The sequence below is a fragment of the Oryx dammah genome, unplaced genomic scaffold (genome assembly GCF_014754425.2).
Source record: "Oryx dammah isolate SB20612 unplaced genomic scaffold, SCBI_Odam_1.1 HiC_scaffold_8, whole genome shotgun sequence".
In the NCBI taxonomy this organism is placed as follows: domain Eukaryota; kingdom Metazoa; phylum Chordata; class Mammalia; order Artiodactyla; family Bovidae; genus Oryx; species Oryx dammah.
The window spans coordinates 27,850,878-27,870,969 of record NW_024070192.1 but is presented as its reverse complement, the minus strand read 5'-3'; the positions used below and the strand labels follow the sequence as shown (position 1 = coordinate 27,870,969).

Here is a 20,092-nt window from a genome sequence, read left to right as displayed (position 1 = left end):
TGGCCAGCACACAGCAGGAACTTGACAGTTTGTTCAATGAAGAAAACTTCTAGTGCATTTGCTACAAAGGCGAGGCTCTCCCTGCCTCTGCTCATGCTATTCCTCCTCCACTGGCCTGCAGCCTCTCTGATCACTCCAGAAGAGAGGCATCTGCAACTCAGCAGAGCACGATCCCGGCTGCGGTTGGTCCACGGTGCCCACCACGGGCATCTGGACACACGGGTTACAAAGTCCATCCTCACTGCAGTTTGAGAAAGACAGTAGGCGAGCCAGTCCTCAGCCCTGGGTCAGCAACTGCTCATCTCCTCTGGAGCCCTGGTGGGCAAGGACTCTGCCCTCCCACCCCCTTCAGGGTTTCAGGGCAAAACAAAGGGATTAAGGAAGAAAGGCAAATCCTCTCTTACAACAGCATCAGACAACTGTTTCAAAATATATTAGATTTGGTTTTTATTGTAGAGCACACATATCAGGGCAAAGTGCTGCACACACAACTACAAATCATTTTTGGGAAAAAAGCTGTAAAAAAAATACAACTGCAACTGCTTTAGTTACGAAGTCCCAACTTGAGGAATCCACGCTGGCAAAGGAGTTCTGGCCCCAAAAGGGGCTTCTTGATGGTGGCTGCCCAGCTCTCTGCAGCCTCCTCTTGGACCAGCCCCTGCATGGGGCAGCCTGGGGACTGGGAGGGGCTCTGCTCTCAGGGGGCCTGGGTCTTAGGCCTGCTGGCGAGGAGACATTCCTAAGGAACCACGATCAGCAAAACCTTGCAGCCCTCAAGGATGAGTGGGTGGAAACTGCCAAAAACTTCACTTTTTTCCCCTTTTGTTATTTTTTAAAAGCCCCTTCCCCAGGTCTGATGCCCGAGGTGGAGGAGGTTCCCACCCCATCTGTAGGCCCAACCTCTGGCCCTGGACGCATGCTGCAGCAGGGCCCTTCCTAGGGGGATGACACAGGGAGAAGGCCCATGCTGGTCGATGAACGAGAAAAGAAAAGGAAAGGAAAAAGCCAGGAGGCCAAAGGAAAAAAATGAAAACTCAGAACAAAAGAAAACAAAAACCTACCACACACCACAACAATTTTCCATACCCCAAACGCTAGACCTGGAAGGACACCAGTCCCTCCAGCTAGAAACAACTCCTAAAACTGCCCAACATGGCAAGTCTATAACTATTCCGTACAATCGCACGCATATGCTTGAAAGGAGTGACCAGCAGAGAGGCGGGCTCCCAGCAAGAGGTCAGGACCACTGCAGCCAGTTCCTTGGCAGCCGGGGACCCGTGGGCAAAGCAGGCCAGAGGGCATGCAAGAAGCCCGAGGTCTCAGCCAGTAACAGCTCTATGGCAGCAGGGGCTGACACCATCCAGGCTTCTGCTCGTCATCTCCCCAACAGCGGCAGGAGGGGTATCCACTTGAGCTGCTGGGCCTGGAGAACAGGTGAGTGGTGGGAAGGCAGCAGGCCCCCTGCAGAGCCAGCAGGACCTCACCCAGTGCAGACATAGGTGGGAGGAGAGGGAGGAGACAGAACTTCATTTACAACACTGAGAAGATTTACATTTAAAGCAAAACAAGAATTTTCTTAACCAAAACATTTCGCTGTTTTTAAATAACCCAGCCTGACAGAGCCCTCCACGCCTCTACTGGCCCCTCCAGTGTGCGCTTCTGTGCCTACAGATGCCAACAGCCTTTCCATCCAGGAGGAAACCCAGAACAAGAGAACCAGGTCCTGGCCAATCCCGTTCTTCAGCCTTAACAGGCAACAAACCAAGGGGAAAAAAAATAGAATCAAAAAAAAGGGGGGGGAACCCTCAAAACAGAACAAAAGGAGGGGCAGCTAGTGAGGATCACGCGAGTCCGGAGGCGCTGCCTTAGTGCCGTCGCATCTTCACCTTGCGGGCGGGGCTGCCCGCCGCCTCCGAGCAGTCCTCCCCGGGCTCGTAGGACTTGCGCCGGTAGTTCTCGGAGCTGAAGCGGCCCGCCCGCCGGTGTGCGGGCAACAGCACAGACCGCCGGTTCTCCTCCTTGTCCATCTCCAGAATGCGAGGCCTGTGGGGAGGCATCAGGGAGGCATCACCCAGCCACCCCCGCTGGCTGGTTCCCTGTGGGGCGGCACCGGCAGAAGCACTGCCCCGTGCCCTGGCCCCACGAGGTGCCAGTGCCCCAAACCCAGTTTCTGAGACACGCCCCAGTCACCCGTGGGTCTGCTGGGCTCTGAGTCTGTACCCCAGGACACTGCCAAGGTTGCCGGACACAAGGTGGCATTCCCATCGCAGCCTTGAGACCCTGCCTGGTCCTGCTGCCTCCCTGGCTTCTCAGTCCTCCTCAACGCCCACTCTCCCTCTCTGCTCACCAGCCCCACCACCCGAGGAACTACCAAGCTCTTCCTGGCTTGGGGTTTCAGCCTACATGGCACCTTCTGACCATACTGCCCTTCCTACATACCATCCCATCCTCCAGTCTTGGTGTAAACAGCTTCCTCAGAACCCTACTGGGAGGAAACCCTGCTCCGCAAACTTCCAAGTCCCTCACTTCCCCTCGAACTCCCACAGAACCCACAGGAGCACCTTAGCGTGTCCTGAGCAAGGGGAGGCCTGCAGCATCCCCACAGGAAGGTAATCAGGGCTTAGCTGGGAACATCACCAACTGCAGCAAAGCAGACAGAAGGCTCTGAAAAAGTGGGTGATGGCAGGCTCCAAACCACCTACCCCAGACCGCCCACCCATCTCACTCTGCAGTCAGACGGTGGCACCGCTCTGCTAGCCTGCATTGAGGGACCACAGCTGAGTACCTGTGGGCAGCATCGGGGTCTGCCTTGCGGTGGGACCGCTTGGGTTTCAGAGCGGGGTCCCTGTTGTTTCCCGACAGACGATCTGAGGCATAGCTGGGTGGCAGCACGGAGCTGCTCAGGGACTTGGTTTCCAATCGGGGTGCATCTAATCTGGTCCTGCAAAGGAAACGCACGTGGGGTCACCCGCGGGGCTCTGGGGAGAACATGGCCCCATCAGACCAACTCTGGCCAGGCTAGGTGAGGCCAGCACTCTCTGTTCTATGCTCCGGTCTCCTCGTGGGTCAACTAGGGACTGGTCCAGCTGACTTGCAAAGACCCTGCTGCCCCAGGGAAAGGACCCCAGGGCTCTCTCAGCCAGATGGGGCGGCCCCACCTCACCCCTCTCAGGCCTAGAGACCCTCCGGGGACGTGTGCTGCACCTGCCAGAGGACTGGGGGTCCCACACTCCTAGACATGCCCACCCCTGCCTGGAGACCCAACAGGCAGGTCCCCAGGTCCAGCGTGTGGAAGGGCTGGAAGTGAACAGAGGCAGAGCCCAAGGTGGCCTAGGCCCAGCTCCACATTCACGCATGGCTCTGGTCCCACCACAGCTACCTGGTAGCCTTTGCTGGTTCCTGAACACCGACCAACCCAAGGCCAGAGGGCTTCTGAAGGCAAAGCCCCCACCGAGCACTGGAACACTGCCTAGTCAAGGACGCAGGAAGAAAGGATGGAGAAGGTGGGTGGGGGGCAGCCCAGGGCAGCGATCCAAGTCCTTTATGACGTCAGGCCAGGGGGAAGCTGGTGTGGGAAGCCTCCAAGAAGCCCGAGGTCTTTTGCATGATCAGAGACAGCCAGCAAGTCAGGTGGCAAGAGAAGCTGGGGGCGCAGCTGGCAGGAGGCCCTGAAGGCACCTTTGCCATGGGCTGCTGGGCACAAAGGACAACTGGGTTCTGAAGAAGGTGCTGTGACCAGGCAGGGCTCAAAGGACAGCTTCCCGAGAACACTGGGGGAAGAGAGCAGAGGGGAACATGAGAGCTGCCTTGGGTTCTTGGGAACAACTGCATCCAGTCCTCACAATAGACAGGAAAACTGGGTCAGTGAGGAGGGAGGTCATGTGTCCCAGAAGTCTTGAGAGAGCGCTAGTCTAGGTGTGACTCCAGGCCTGGCAAGCAGGAGCCACAGGGCTCCAAACCTGGGCTGGGGTAACTCTCTAGAGGTCAGCAGGGGATGCCTTTGCAGCGGAAAACCAGTATTCTGATGTCATCAGACCCAAACTGGTGGACAGGCAGGCAGGGCCAGTGTCCCTGTCCCCTTGCTTTGGCCTCTTATATGGAGAAGCCAGAAGAGCCTGGCTGCACTGACTGGCCCACCAGTCTCAGCCTCCCCTCTGGGGACCCCGGGCGACAGGATCTGGTAGCAAGAGGAAGATGCAGCCCTGAGGCTACCCTCAGTCAAGCTAGTCACATCCCTCCCCTTCTGAGCAAAGGCTTCTCTCAGTTCTCAGGGTCCAAAGACCCAAGACAAGCTGCCTCCCTTCAAGGCCAGGGGCACGGGGAAGAAGTGGCGCTGGGAGCACACCCCAGAGGCAGGAAAGCCTGTGTGGGCAGGACTGAGGGCCCAGGACCGCCAGGTAGTTTCGTCAGGTGAGCGCGGACGGCCAGGGGAGAGTCTGGCCCACACCTCTGGGGCTAGAAGGCACACCCTGCCATGCAGGCAGGGCTGGCAGTCACTGAGCCTGTGGGCCCCACCCTTCCTGAACTGCTGGGACTACCACGGCTGGCCTGAACAGTGGGGGGGGCCTCATCGTGGGCCCACGACCACTGGGGCTGTAGGGAGACAGATGGGACCAGCTGCGAGTGGACACCAATCAGGGCCACAGGCCAGCTCTCTCTCTAGCTGCCTGAGAGAAGAAAAAGAGGAAAGGGCAGCTTCTCACACCTGCACTCCACCACTGTCACATCAGCCCACAGGGAGGGGGTGATCAGAGGTGGCTCTACCAGGAGCCAGTCTCCCCACCCACTCTGGGGATCTATGAGATTGGGGCCCTGAGGGCTCCTGACACTCCCTAGAGGCTATGACAAGTACATCTCACAACTGATGGAGGAGCTCTACTTCCAACAGCCACCAAGCTGCAGGAAGCCAGGCTAGAGCCAGACCCCCAGCCCAGAGCCCACCAGGAGTGCACCTTCAGAACCCACCCCTCCTAAAGAGCGGCCAGGGCACAGGCCAGGATTCAGTGGACAGTGCCACAAGCTTGGAAGCAGAAAGCCCACTTCTAGCAGTGAGGTCTGGGCCTCCTCCAGTGGTAGCAGAAACAAAGACCCTCCTTATAGATCTGAGTCAACGTCCAGGGGTCACAGCAAGACACCGCAGGTATGTCAGGAGAGTTCCCGGGACAAAGCATAGATTGGGTGTAGGTACGGGGGAAGCCAGAACCAACGGAGCATGGCCAAACATTAATGGAACATGTTAACATGTGACCTGAGCGGAAGGGAGAGGGCTGATTGTCCCAGGCACTGACCTCAGATTGGGGAAGAACGCAAAATCAGAGACCCAGTCAGTGGACTCAGTCCACAGCTGCTATCCCGGGTGCCCCTGAGGCCCAGGTGGGCCCTCCTCACTGGGGGCCCGATCCTGGAGGCGGACCACGGCTTCTCAGAGATGGGGAAACAGTCTGCTCTTCAGGCCCCACTGCCAACCACCTGCGACTTCTGGCCCCAACCCGACCTGTGCCACAAAGCCTGGCCTTTCCAAGGGGGCAAGGAGACTGGGGTACTGAGGCAGGTGCATCTGAGTGTTCCTCATCTTTGAGTGCCCTGGCAGCTCTAAGCACCAGACTTAGTCCACGCCCTGTCCCTTCCCCAGCAGGACCACCAGCAGTCCTCAGACAGGTGCTGCAGCAGCCTGCTGTGGTCAAGGGGCCACAAGGATACCTGAGCAGTTCCCCAAAGAGAGAAGCAGCCCAAGCACATACGTCGTCCTGGGCTTCCAGCAGACTGCCCCCCAGACCCAGGCTTACAGAACATCCAGGCCCTGAGCGCAGCTTCCTCCAGTCGTGCAGCCTGGCTACCACCATGCCACACCACACGAGCCTAAGCCAGAGCCCCAGGAGGCAAGGCTCCACAGAGCCCAGCCACACCACAGGGCCCAGATGACGGGCGCACAGTGATCCCCCAGTTGAAGCCCTGGTAAGGGCTTCCTGGCCCCCTCCCTCAAGACACAGGCCTCCCTGCACCTGAGCACAGCATCCTTGCCATGACCCCAACCCATCAGTTGGGAAACCTGCACTGGGCAGACTAGGAAACAGCAACATGCTAGGAGGCTGGGGGCACTGAGGGGCTGACCGACCTGCAGCTGCGACCTCACCCCACATCCTGGAGGGTAGCCCCCTTGCCACTTAAAATACCCTCAGCCCCCAGTTCTCTACTAGTACAGCAGAGGCAAGAAAGCCCTTCTGTATGAGGCTCCAGGCTCTCAACTCACAGCACCCACCCCAGGGTGGGGCTCAGGGTGCTCCACTGTGCAAACCATCGCCGGCCACAAGAGCCAGCACCAGGAAACCAGGGTCCAAGGCCGCACTCAGCCATTTACTAGTTGTGACCCCAACACATTGTAACACTGAGCTGCAGCCTGAGGAACGCACTCAGGGAGGCTCTCCTAAGGTCACTCCCAGCCTCCAGGCAAGAAACTACACCACAACGTCCTAAGTGAAGACTCAGCATCACCCACCTGCAAAGGAGCCGTGTTTTGCTGAATCAGAAAGCACCTGGCCACTGCCTGCCCATCTCCCCCATGAGGCCTTAAGAAAGACTACCCTAGTGCTGACCAGCCTTAAGTGGTGACAGAGCCCCCAGGCCCACTCTCAGCAGCCTGTGTGATCTTTATCCAAACCCAAGAGAAGGCAGGGCTGGCTCCCCTACCTACCTACAGGGAACAGGGAGGGGCTCAGTGCCCATAGCCCACCCAAAGGGGCCTTACTCAAGGACACTCTCCAAGGCCACATCTATGACCGCTGGCAGCACCTAAGCCAGCATGCTCCCCTCTCCATCAGGTGGCCAGCTTGTCCTTTTCCACTTGGTGCTGCTCCTCACTGGCCAGAGCTGTCCTCTGGACCACCTCAGTGCCAGGGCCCAGATGAACAGGGCACTCCCAGCCTCCTTTGCTTTCCGAGTGTCAAAATGGCTGACCTTTGAGTCTTGAAGGACAGCTAGATTAACCAACTTTCAGTGTGTAGACGTGGGTCATTTGGGTGGGGAGTGGGGTGGCTGTGGATCAGAAGGTGAATGTGTTCGAAGGGAAAGTAATGCCAACAGAGGCCACTGCTTCAAGAGCCTGGGACATCAGCTCACAGGCCATCCTTGGAGCTGCGGGTCCTTTAATGGCAGCAAGGGAGCAGACAACAGCTAAGACACTAAGAGAGGACCTGACTCTCACTCAGCAGGTGACAGCACGGCCCTGCCTCTTCTCTGCTCCCCAAGTTGGCTGCTTACAGTTGGGCACTGCACGCCTCAGCAGCCCTGCACATCCACCCACCCCTTTCTGCCCCTTTTCCAAGGTCTGTGCTTCTGTCCTCCAGCCCAGTCCCTGGCTGGCTCCTGGGCCCACTCAGGTCAGAAGATCAAAGAGCCCCAGTCATCCACAACAGCCACTCTCCAAGGTCAGAACACTGGCAAGGGCTCAGCTGGCCAAAGAGTGCAGACTCCTAGCCCACCAAGCCCGAGCACACAGCTCAGGCAGCCAGGTACAGGAGCCACCATGCGAGGAAGGATGACTCGGACTCTAGGCATTTTCACCCGCACCTCCAGTGAAGAGCTCCCTGGACAGGCTATCATGACGTGCTGGGAGGGACAATGGGAGGCATCGTGTTGGTTCCACTCCCCCCCAAGCCCGGTTCCCAGACCAATCCTATCTCCGGCTGCTCTTGGAGGTCCCAGGCACATCTGACAAGAAATCACTGGGGAGGGAGGCCAGAAAGGAGCGACACTCAGCTGCCTCATTTTCAGGTCATGGATTCTGGAATATACTGGGAACTACAGGAAACGCAAGCATAAAGACAGATGAAAAACCTTCTTCCGATGGATTCTGGGAATATCCTTAGGCCAGAGGAGAGAGGCTGCCAGGCTGACTGCTGTCTGGTGCTCCCCTTGGTGCCCAGGGCTCTGCCTGCACTGCAGGACCATCCACAGCTCCATTCTACAGACGATAGACTCAATGTTCTGATTTGGCAAAGTGGTAGAGCCATGCCAAAAAGACATCACCATCACAATACTCTGGAGTTCTGGACCCAAGATGGTGAAGTTATAAACTGAAGTTAGAAAGAAAGATGGTAGGCCAGAAAGTGAGGATGTACAGTGGCCAAAGGGGAAACAAGCTGAGCATAGAATAGATACCACGTGTCCATGCTGCCATCAGGAAACAAGAGAATGAAGAAGTAAATAAGGGGGACAGAACAATCTCCTGCAAAAGATCCCAAGTGGGCTTCAAGGAGGTGGCACTCACCCCCAACTCCTCACGTGTGGGCCACCTATAGCGACGTCCTCGCTGAGAGGACAGCGTGGACAGGGGGCAGCAGTGAATGTAGAGGAAACCCGACAACATCACCTTAGCCAGGCGCCTGAGGTCAGTGTGGACAATGGAAGGCCCTGTGCCCGGGACGTGATGTGACGAGAAGGGCACTGGCCCTCTGCGGCCTCCTTGCCAAACCCACAACCAGTGTGACCATGAGGCAACACCGCATACTCCCCAGCTGAGGGCCTTCTGCCATATACCTGGCTGGTCAGTGTTACCATGAACAAGGTCAGTGTTATTACGAGTTAGGCAAGTCTGAAAAGGTATCACAGCAGGCGTGACACAGAAGTGACATGACCACCATATGTCCTTCTGGGACAAAAGAGGACGTGAGGAGGAACCGGGACGTGTGAATAAAGGATGGACTTGAGTTAATCATCCAGGTCATTACTGGTTTCCCGACCGTGATGAACGTGCCACACTGACGTGAGACGTCACCAGGAGGGGACCGAGTGCGCTCTGCTGTCTGCATGCCTCTGTAATCTAAATCTGTTCTTAAAAAATAAGGTTAATTAAAAAAAAATAAGGCAAGTTATAGGACATTCTGTTCCAGCTTGGGTCTAGGCACTGGCCCCGTGCTGCTCACTGATTTCCACAAAACCTGAGCAATCAGCCAGCCTCTCAAGATGCCAGCCTCCATCCAGGGAGGATTGTCTTCACCCAATGTCTGCACGGCTCAGTCCAAGCACCACTTGTGCACACACACACAAAAGTGCTGGAGATGCCAGGATTGGCCATGTTGATCATTGCTTCCCTGACCCCCAGCCAAAGAGGAGGGACAGCCACAAGGCACGCGCCTGCTGAACACACGGCCAGCCACTTACCTTCGTCCCCTCTCCTCACTCCCTTCTCCTCACAGAAGTGAAAACTCAGGCAACTTTACAGCAAGCTGCTGAGGCACACCTAAAAATATTCAGTGAGACGCACACCCAACAGATCGGAACCAAGGAGGAAGGGAAAGGAAGAGGTGGGAGAGGCAGGGTCTGGAGGAATACTCCCCAAACCCTGTCTCAAGACCCAGGCCACAAACCCTGGGAGTGTGTGCTTTTGCTCAGCTCTCACACTGAGGGTACTGACAGAGGGAGCCAGACACCAGGGCACTCACTTCCTGAGGATGATGACCGCTCTGCGCTCCTTGATGTCCTGAGGCCGGATGCAGTGGGTGATTTCATCAGCAGCGTATCCACTGAAAAGAAATAGCATGTGAGCATGGATGGACAACCAAAGATCCCAGGGGTGAGGGAGCAGAAATAGGGGCCGGGTCTTATGGCCACACTCTGCCCTCTTACTTAAGAGGTCCAAGGATCTACACGGAAGGAAATAATGTGTTAAGATTCATGATATTTCTGCCCAGAAATCATTAAGGGAAAACCTGGGATGAGGTAAAGGTGGGGTCTTGAAGCAGAAGCCCAAAAGGCAATCTCCTTGCACAAGCAAGAAGCCCTTTCAAAGGGCCCCCAAGAGGGCACACCTTGAGTGGCTTTGGAGGCAGGCAGAGTGACTCAGGCCAGACCATAGGGAGAAGAACCGCATCCCCTCCCCCCACCCCACCCCTCGGCTGGCAGAGGAGACCAAAGCAGACGCTGACAGCACTGAGTCACCAAAGAGAACTACGGCAAAAAGAGAATTTGTCTACTTGGAAAAAAAAGCTTTCCATAGCCTTCTTTTTAGGGGATCCAAAATCTTGATGACAGCTGTATTTGGAATGTTTTAAGAATTCCCATCACATTCAAGTATCTATTTATTTTCATCAAGCTACATGATTTTTAAAACTGCTCAGACCAGTGAGTGTGGGTAGATGACCGTCCTCCTCACAGCTAATGTCTCTCCAACTTGGAACTCTGGAAGCAAACTCAGCTCCCTGAGCACATGCCCTCACTGGGGGCCTGGCAGCCAAAAGGCACCCCCACCCCAAGTTACCCAACTGAGCACAGGGAGTGCCACAGCCAGAAAGACACTCAGCCACAGGCCTCCTCCTCCTGCTCAGGGTCCCCTGGCCTGCCCCCCGACCAATCCTGTGTTCAGCAGCCAGTCAGCGCTTTCTCAGCTGTCAGATACATGGCAGGCCTCTGAAGGACTTCTCAAAATGGCCAGGCTGCCCCAACTTGGGCAAGAACTGGATGCAAGAGCAAATGAAGTCCAAGAAAGAACCACGCCTGATATGAAGATCTGATTTGAAGCCATGTTGAAGGTGGAGGAAAAGACCCTTATGTTAGGAATTTTCCCCTCTGAGCTGTTCCTCAACCAGTTTTTCAATTTTCTCTGTAAATAACAGTCCCACGAGAAACTACAGACAAATGTCCATAGTCAAATTAATCTGAAAACACTGATGAGTTTAAAAAAGCATTGGTACATTAAAGGATCTGAGAATTACTATCGCAAAAGAATCTGCTGACTTCATTTAACTGAGCACTGACCAAAGAACGTTCTCTCAAATAACACCTATTAATATCTGGAGGCCCAGAGAGAAATGCCATACAGGATGGCGTAGCTGAAGGGACCCGGGAAGAACCTGAGCTCTGTCACCTCAGCTGAGCTGCACGCTGGGTTGAACCCTCAGTGGCTCCATGTGCAGGGACAGCAGTAGGTTCTCAGGTGCTGGTGTGGTTGTGTTCTATGACTTATGACTCCTTAGTGGTGACTCATGGTAAGATTTTAAAAAGAGGTCAATGCCTCCCCTCGTCCAGCAGAATTATGTCCTAGGTCTTCTTGGTTGGCACCCTGGAGAGGAATAGTGGGAGGCCCACTTGCAGGACGACTGTGAGAATTCAGTTAGACAATGTGGGGTGCCTGGTGCCCCACATTTACCAAGCAGCTGACACCAGCCAGGGGCCCTGGACCACCTAGATCCAGCCTCTGCCTGCAGCAGAGGCCTCCTGGGCCCCCTCCCAGAGCTGGGAGTTCTAGACCTCGTCCTGTGCTTTCTTGTCACTCCACTTTGGGGAAGCACAGGTACAGGCTGTGAGACAGTCCCACGTAAATCCAGGACTTTCCAAAAAGCAATCCAAAGCACATCGCTATGGCCAAGATCTGCAGTACTGGCTGCAGGCAACCTTCCTTGTACTAATAGGAAGGACCTAACTTGTGCTAACAGGTTAGTGGTACTAACCCGTCTGACTTGGCTACAGGAGCTGCCAAGGGCCCTGACCTCCCATCTTCAACAAGGAATTGCATCCCATAACACAGAAGCTGCATATCCAGATGCTGATCAAATTTTACCTGTCCCCACCTCCCAAAGGCTTCAGAAAGAAGAGCAAGCCAGGCCAGGTTCCTGCCACCCAGCCCAACCTCAGAACGAGGACAGAGGCAGTACTGCACGGACTCCACCTCAACAGCTCACTAGCACTGGTTTTCCTGAACTTCTAGCAGCTGTGACACAACCTACTGACCCCTCCTCGGTATCAGGCTCCACTGGAAGTGGGAGGCTCAAAGTCCTGATCAATGGAAGCTCTTCAGTCTGAATTTCTGCAGAAATGGTTCAGCAGAGACCAAAGGAGGTTATTTACTGCCAAGGAACCTACTGGCTACAAGAGAAACTGAAAGTCTCATTCCACCAACCTGAAATTTAATATGCCCTGGGTCCAGTCCTACCCTTGGCGTGAAGAAAAGTGCTGGCGCCTCCCGCCCTTTTGTTTTCACAGGGAAGGGAGAGGAGAAAGCACCTCGGAATGGTATGCGCCTGGACAGGGCCCCTCACGGCCCTCTCTACGCAGCAGTGACCAGTGCACCACCAGCACACAGAGCCAGAGCCTGGCTGCCACCCACCACGCTGCACCTTAGAGTGATTCTTCAAGAGTCTCTCCTCCCTTGGGAAGCTCTGCTCAACCCTCTAGGCTGGGTTTCCCCAAACTGCTCACCCAAGTCTCTTGACTACTGTTCGGGTTTGTGGCAATTGTCTTACCCTACAAGACAAAGCTCTGCAAAGGCCTTCCACATCTCTACATGCAGCAGATGCTAAATGACATCTGTGTTGAGCTCAACGTTTCTGCTGCTTTGAAGACTCAGAGATTGCGCTAAGTTAGTCCTTCCTCAGAGGATTAGGTGCAGGTCAAGGGAGGAGTCTGGAAGACTCTCTATAAGGGACTGTGCAGGACTGCACGGCTCTCAAGGGGACAGCCTTGCACACAGATTTATTAAGGCACAGTTCCAAGGTGGCTGCCATTGCCCATCTACTACAGTTCTGCTCAGGGCAGACAGAACCAGAGATGGAGGTACTGCCTGATGACAGCCTCCCTCCAACGGGGGCTAGCTGCTTTGGCAGCCCTCATGAACCTGCCTCACCTGTGAGAGGCCTACAAAGACCTCCCTGAGGCTTAGGGAGTGGGGAGGGGAGGGGCAGCAGGCCAGCCTCCTGGGCACAGGAGCAGAACTGTGAACTCAGGCTCAAGTTATGACCACATCTGAACCCCCTAGAAGACACATAGCCAGTATGATGAAGCAGTCCTGGGGCTTTCTGAACCCAGAATGAAGGCAGTCAACCCGCTCCAAGTCCCAATTCTGTACACATCAAGGTATAAATAGAACACAGCTGAGCACAGAAGCAGCTCATCTCCAGAGGCTCCACCAAAACCTCAAGCTTCAGTAGTGTGAAAGAGAGTCAATCTTTCATAACAGCTCTAGGATGTCAATAGCCCTACAATGCGGAGGCAAACTAAGGGCCAGAGAGATTAAGTAATCTGCCCAAAGACAAACAGCTAAAGTGGTGGCACTGAAACTCTAATCAAACTTTTGGTTTCAGTGTCACCATTACGCTGGTTTTTGCTTTTTGGGTGGGAGCGCGGTGGGGAGGGAGAGGAAGAAAAGCCCATCTGTGTTTCCCAGTGACAAGGTCCAGTCTGTCTGGGGGGCCTCACTGACCTCAGCAAAGAGTACAGGTGTTCCCACCACTCTCAGAGAAAAAGTGTGCAAAGGTGAACCCCTGCCTCTGAGTAGCTAGCATCAGCCACACACCAACTGCCTAGCTGAAAACGGCTCTCTAGAGCTTCCGCTGAGCTTCATGACTGAGACTGTCACCAGCCCACCTGCTTCCTTCCCTTTGCTGCCCTCTGCCTTCTAGTCAGGCCTGGGAGAACCAAGACCAGCCAACACCCCTGGCTCAGAACTCCTCCTGAGAATAAACAGCCCTGACTTCCTCCTGAGGTCCCTCCCCATCTCATGGAATCAGAAGACTCCACACAAGAGATGTGGCCCAGACCTATCTGCCCTACATTCCCGACTATTTTAAGCCAGAAAGCTAAATTTTGCTTTCAACCAGCTTAACAAAATCAGTCCTCTGCCCAGAACTGACAGGGTGGCCACTCCACCCAACATCAACTGTTATCTGGAGGTCACAGGCTGGGCTCACCGCAGCATGTCTTGTGGTCGGGCAACCCTGCCACCTCAGACAGGCCTGGGTCTTCGGGCATGTGGCCACCACAACCACAACCCAAGAAGCAGTGATTAAAAATAGCGCAAGTAAGCAATTAGCCTTGTAATTATTCCAGTTAATCCAACTGAAATCTGTTTTAATCTGCCATTTACTATACAGAGAACAGGAGAAGGAATATGGGATGAACTGATATATAAAAAGAAGAAACAAAAATATTTATTTCCTTAGAAAACCACGTTAAGAGAGGACTTACTGAGGCCCAACACGGAAAGGTTACAAAAGCACTTCCAGAAGGGTCTGTGAAGCGTTGCTCTAAATGCCCACGTTTGGACACTGCTGAATCAATGTTTGCCACACACTGAAATCCATGCCGACAACTGTTAAATACAAAACTGTACTCCTGCCACTTTGCCTTGGACGGGTACACCCCCCCACTGCCATGAAAAACACAAGTCTGAGTCAGATGAGAGTGACTAGAAGCCTCCCCATCTGTAGAGAACCACTGTCTTCACCAGCCTCTTTCTCTGGGCAGCTCACAGCTCTGGGCTGGGGTACACACTGGGAAGTGAGTGCAAGCTCCTCTCCCACCAACCTGGGGGAAGAGCTCAAGCAGGACTTGAAGAGGCTCCACCAACAGGCAGGTGCTCACCCACCTGCACAGCAAGCGAGCTGGGAAAGCTAAGCAAGCGGGTGCTGGAGGGCTTAAATTAGTGGGGGTGTCCAGAGCCCAAGAGCAGTGGCTTTCCACATTTTACCCGCAGGAGACACACGGCAACATCTAGAGACGTTCTTCGCTGTCACAGAAGGTGCTTCCGGCCCTAGTGGACGGAAGGCGGGGATCCTGCTAGACATTCCACACCACACAGGACAGCCCCCAGCAACAACTAATGAACCAGCCCAGATGCCAACAGCACTGCTGCCGAGAAGCTTGGACCTAGAGCTTCATCGAGGCAGCCACACCAGAGACCCTGTCCTCAGGTTCAGGTTGGCTCTGCGGACTATAATGAGCACCATTTGCCCCTAGTCAGCCTCGAGCCATAGCTCCTCACCTACAGCCACTTCCCAAGCACTCACTCCACTCACACCTTCTCTGCTTGGCTTACTCCCAGTCATCTCCAAGTCACCCTTCAAGCTGCCGCTTACTTCCTCCTGAAAGCTTTCACCCTCCAGAGTGCATAGTTACCTTCCTGGACGGTCACTGTCTGTGGCCTCCCCCGGGCCAAGTGCTCCATGAGGGGAAGAACCCTGTTAAAGGCTCTCCCACAAGAAGCAGGGGAACACTTGTCATCCTGTGTATGAAAGCACCAGGGTAAGGGCCCACCCAGTGCTGGGCCCTCTAGGAGACACTAAATCACGAGATTTAGTTCTAACAGGCCTTGGAAGTTGACATCAACCCCACTTACAGGCGTAAAAGCCGGCTCGGAGAACGCCCACAAGATGCCAAAGCAAATGAGAGGACAGCTGGGTTCAAAGCCCTGGGGCAGCACTTTTCAGGAAAGGGCTGAGCCTCCCACGCTGACTCTTCAGCCAAGTCAGAACCCAGGAGGAAGGGACTGGGAAAACCTCAGGACTGTATACTCTTCTAAGGAAAAGATGAAGAAAATTTTCCTGGTGATGCAATCCTGCTGCTGATCATTAACAGACCTGCACTTTAAGAACTTGAAACTTTTCTTCAGTACAGGGAGTGTGTGTGTGAGAGGAAAGGGGACTCTCAAAGTCACAAACTGCCTCTTGTGCCCCTACCCTTTACACATCAGATCACTGTGAGACCTTGACCTGACAACCCAGAGATTCTGTGATTATGTGAGACACTAGTATCCCATGAAGAGACCACATGGCCCTTGAGTGAAACCCTTTTAGGACAGAGAGCCCTTCAGTGAAGTCGGGCACCAAACTGCCTCACACAGCAGGCCACCTGAGAGTCTGCCCTGGAAATCCCATCCTACAGGGCTTCACTAAGACTTCAATCTGGAAGCACCACACAGACCTGAGAAGCGCGGGGTCCAGGTGACAAGTGGGCACCCGAGAGGTAAGTGGCTGGCCTTCTGTCTTTTGATGCACAATGAAGCCAAAGCACTGCTTCTGCTGCTAACTTTCCTGAATTTCCCTTGGGGAGACCTTGGTATCACTCGGCTCTGCTGACATTCCTAGAATGGAAAGCAGCCTCTGCTGCTCCCCTCAATGAACACAGAAGACTTGCCTCATGATGTTAAGAGAACTCCAGCGACCCTGTTTCTACCCATAACCGTGGCCTATGGCACTGACTGAACTTCAGAGGTAAAGTGGCTCACAACAAAACCACAGTGTGTCCTGATCCTGTACTAGAATCTGGTGGTCAACCAAGCTGCTCTGAATAGCTGCAATCTAGATCTCCTAAGAGGTTTTGGGGATTACTTAAGTACATCGCTAGATGTGCTTGTTTCTGTACAGGAAAGAGGCAGCTTTCAAATACATTTTCTGCTTCATAGAAACAGCAAAGATGTTCCAGCAGGCCATCTCCTCCCGGGGACCAGGGAACTGAGGTAATTCTCGGCAGGATCCCGGAATGAAAACAGGCCAAGAGCCCGAGTTGTGCTGACACAACTACACAGTCCAACACCACGTAAAAAGACAAGCTTTACTGTGTTTCACCTGGTCCTGATTACAGGCACCACATCTTACAAAGCAGCAGTGGGCTCTCCTGCAGCCAAGGGGGACTGCGTTTTAAGTCTGTTCTCCTGGCCCAACCACTGATATATTCAGCTCCAGAGCAGCCACTCCCCCTCCTGGGAATGGAGAGCGCCATCAGTTAAATCCTCTTGGGGCCTTCCTCTGTGAGGATCTCCTCTGTTAAGGAATCCACGAACACGTTCTCTGATAGACCAGAAACGGCAGACCTGGGATGACTGTTGGGCAGTAATTCCAACGAATTTTCTTAAAAACACACACACTTGGAGCTGGAGACCTCAAATGGAAAAGTGACTTGTTCAAACGAGGAACGTTAAGAGACTCTTAAACTCAGCCTTCTGGAAAAATGCCTTTAGACTAATAGTTCTCGGGTCAAGTCATCGATCTCAACAAAGGTGCCCTAGGATAGTTTTCTAGCTCCGCCGCTCTTACTGCCCGCGTTTCATACGCAGACCCCGTTTCCCCATCCCCACCCCCGCCCCGAACACAAAAGCCCGGGTCAGAGGCTGAAAGCGGAGGCTCCCGTGGCTGCCCCCTCCTCCCAGGCGGTTACCTGAGCACAGTCACGCTCCCCCTGCGCACCGGCAGGGAAAGCACGGGCTCCGACACCCGGATAGGCTTGAACTGGAACTTGCAGCCGAAGCAGAGCGCGGAGTCGCTGAAGAAGGACACGGACACGATGGGGCGCTCGAAGATGTGGATGGGGTCCACGTGGGACACGATGCAACCGCCGGGCTGGTAGTCGTTGATGACGGCGCTGTTGACGAAGCCCTCGGGGATGACGCGGTGCTCCACCAGCTTCTGGATGACCAGCTGGTGCACCCACTCGGGGATCTCGTCCACGTCGCCGGGCGGGTAGAGGCGCTCCTGGCCGGGCCCGCGCTTCTGCAGCTGCGCGCCGTACGTGTAGCCCTCGCCGAAGAAGTACTTGTTGCGCAGCGGGGCCCGGTCCACCGTGTGCTCGTTGTACAGGCCCTTCTCGGCGCGGGACACCACCTCATCAATGCGGGCCTCGATCTTGGCGCACTCGTCCTGGCTGAACAGGCGCATTTGACGGATGCCGCTCTTCACCTTGCGTGCCTCCTCCTCCTTCTGCAGCTGCTGCTCCTCGAAGTCGCTGCGCTCGGGGTCCGAGTCCTCCGGGTACTTGCGCTTGGCTCCGGACGCCGCGTAGGGCTCGGCCGCGGCGGCGGCGGCGGCGGCAGCAGCCACGGCGGCGGCGGCGGCGGCCGCGGCCTCCCGACTGCCCGCCTTGTAGTTGTCCCGGGACGTCATGGACTTGAGCTTCTCCCGCAGGTCCGTGTAGCCGCTGGCGGCCGCCATGGCCCGCGCCGCTGCTCTAGGGCCCTCCGCTGCGGGCGGGGCGGCCGGGCATGGCTCTGGGGGACGCGCCCGGGCCCCTGGCCGCAGGGGCCCTCAGCGCCAAGCCCGCGAGCGAGGCCGCGCGGCCCGGCTGGGGCGTCGAGGGGCAGCCTCAGAGGCTGCGGGTCATGCGGCGGCGGGGGCGACGGGACTCCCTCCTCCTCCGCGTCCGGGGGGGCAGGAGCGCCGGCAGGGCCTCATGCCGCGCAGGGCGGCCACGGAGGCTCGGCCCGACTCCTGGCCGGACCCTCAGACGCCCGGCCCGGCCCGCACTTTAAAGCGCTCCTCACGACGTCACGGCCGCCCGCCCGACGTCCGCCAGCGCCGCTCCTCAGCGGGCTGCTCCGAGCGCACGCGCAGTACAGTCGGCCACCGCGGCTCCGCGCGCACAGAGCATGCGCGTGCGTGCGGCCGGGTCAGCGGAGAGGTAGGCGCACGCGCAGACGAAAGCCGCTCGCCGCCGCCGCCCCTCCCCCACCCACTGAAGGGGTCCGCGAACGCCCCAAACAGCAGCCTGCCTCCTAGCCGCGCCACCCACGCGGCCGAAGGGCTCCCTCCACAGGAATGCGCTCACGCCACCAACGCTGTCGCCACGCTGCGTCACGGCATCGTCCGAACGACCAAAATCGCCTCAGTCCCCAGCGCGCAATCACCGGGGAACCGCCACAAGCAAGGCTGCCCGGGCACCGCCCCTTTGGCGCTTCTGATTCTGTCATTGGGTCACCCGCCACGGGCCGGGCGGGACCAGACGGCAGCTTCCGGAAGCCGGTTGGCGCGTGTGCCTGTCCATCCGACGGTCGCCTTGGCTACTGCGTCCGTCCCCCTAATTAGCCGCGAGCGGGATACAAGGACCCCTGAAGGATGACCGGGTGGCTAAAAGAGTGCCTGAGTGGAGACGCTACCGAAGTGAAGCCCTTTGCGCGCAAGGGAACACTCGGATTGCTGGGTCGAGAGCCCCGGCCGAGCCCCCTGTCCGACGGCCGCCGCCGCAGATGCCACCCGCCGCCGCCCCGCGTGGACGTTGCCCGAGTCACGTCCAGTCGGCGGCGCGTGCGCGGCCCTTCTGGGCAGGGTGCCGCGGGGATGGCGGGGAGCCGGGACTGGAGCACACACCTTGGACCCGGGAGTCGCCGCTCTACCGGGCACCTAGCCCTTTGTTCAGACCCTCCAGGCCCCGCCTGACCCGCAGGCCTGCTCGCGTGGTCACGCTCTTGGGCACAGTCCCTCCCACCCGCGCCTTCATTGTGGTTTTTGGAGGCTCGGTTCACCCCTCTAGCAACATCCCCAGATTTTCTCTGGAATGAAATGCATCTTGGGTTTCGTAGTCTCTCCTTTCTGACCGTTGTGCGCCCGCCCCATTGTCCCTGCGCCCTCTCCACCCACGTCTCCGCTGGTCAGGGCCTGAGCTCCGGACCCTGCGACCCGGCAGTCGTGTTTTTGGACTTCTACCTCTGGCTTAGAACCCCGACAAGCTCTGGAGGCGGGAATGACATCAGTGCCCGCACGTGCGGTGGGTGCGCGGCAGAGATGCAGTCCCATATCCTGTCCATTAAGCAAAGAGGACCACTGGCCTCCATTTGGGGCCTGTTTCCACGTCCTAAACTGAGGGCCTAACAGTCTCTGCTGTGAAGTGGGGCCTGTAGTGGGGTAACTTGGCAAGGCCAGGACAGCAGGGCCAGTGGGATGGGAAGGCCTGGACACCTGGGACTCTGGCCCTAACCCCCTTGCGAGCAGCAGCAGGTGTAAGGGAGACAGGACAGGCACGGAGCCTGTAGGGAATGGCTCCTGGCCCTATTCTGACGCAAGCTGGTGGGCATCACTGGTAGTAGTGGCAGAAAGGCAGATGCACGTGGTAAGGTGGCCAGTGGGCAAGGCCAGAGCCAGGGAACTAGGCTTGGGCTCCAGTCGTGTCTAGCCATTCTAGGTGAAGGCTTGGGTAGGGCCCCTTTACCTGCATACTGGCAGTGTGGCTGCAAGGGCTCAGGCCCTTCAGAAGCCCAGCACCCACCTCTCAACCACCCTCCAAGAGGGGGCATTGGACTCTGCTCACACACCTGGTGGCAGGGAGTTCACTACCTCAGTTGTCAGAAAGTTCTGCCAGAGGCCCCCAGTCCTTCACTCACTGGGCAAATGTGGGAGTCACCTCCTCTTCCAGGGCTCCCAGATACCCCTTCTGGGTGGCTTTCCCATGCTCTGCAGTCAGGGCCCTTCTCTCTCCCATCTGAGCCTCAATGGGAAGGGAGAAGCTCTGGAACAAGACTGCCTGTGTTTGCCTCTAGGCCAGACCAGTTAGTGGCCCCTTTCATCTCTGGGGTCTCAGTTACCCCAGGAAGACAGGACAAGAGTGTGTCAGGCTTCCA

General features: G+C 56.4%; 1 protein-coding gene across 1 annotated transcript; it reads right to left on the bottom strand.

Annotated features, from left to right (window-relative positions):
• Positions 1-422: 422 nt before the first annotated feature.
• ALKBH5 (alkB homolog 5, RNA demethylase) lies at positions 423-18,265 on the bottom strand. The gene is made up of 4 exons (XM_040245821.1): positions 16,924-18,265; positions 9,441-9,521; positions 2,786-2,941; positions 423-2,043 (listed from the first exon to the last, which is right to left on the bottom strand). The coding sequence occupies exons 1-4, from the start codon at positions 17,691-17,693 to the stop codon at positions 1,866-1,868; spliced, it is 1,185 nt and encodes a 394-aa protein (XP_040101755.1). The 5' UTR covers positions 17,694-18,265; the 3' UTR covers positions 423-1,865.
• Between the last annotated feature and the right edge of the window lie 1,827 nt (positions 18,266-20,092).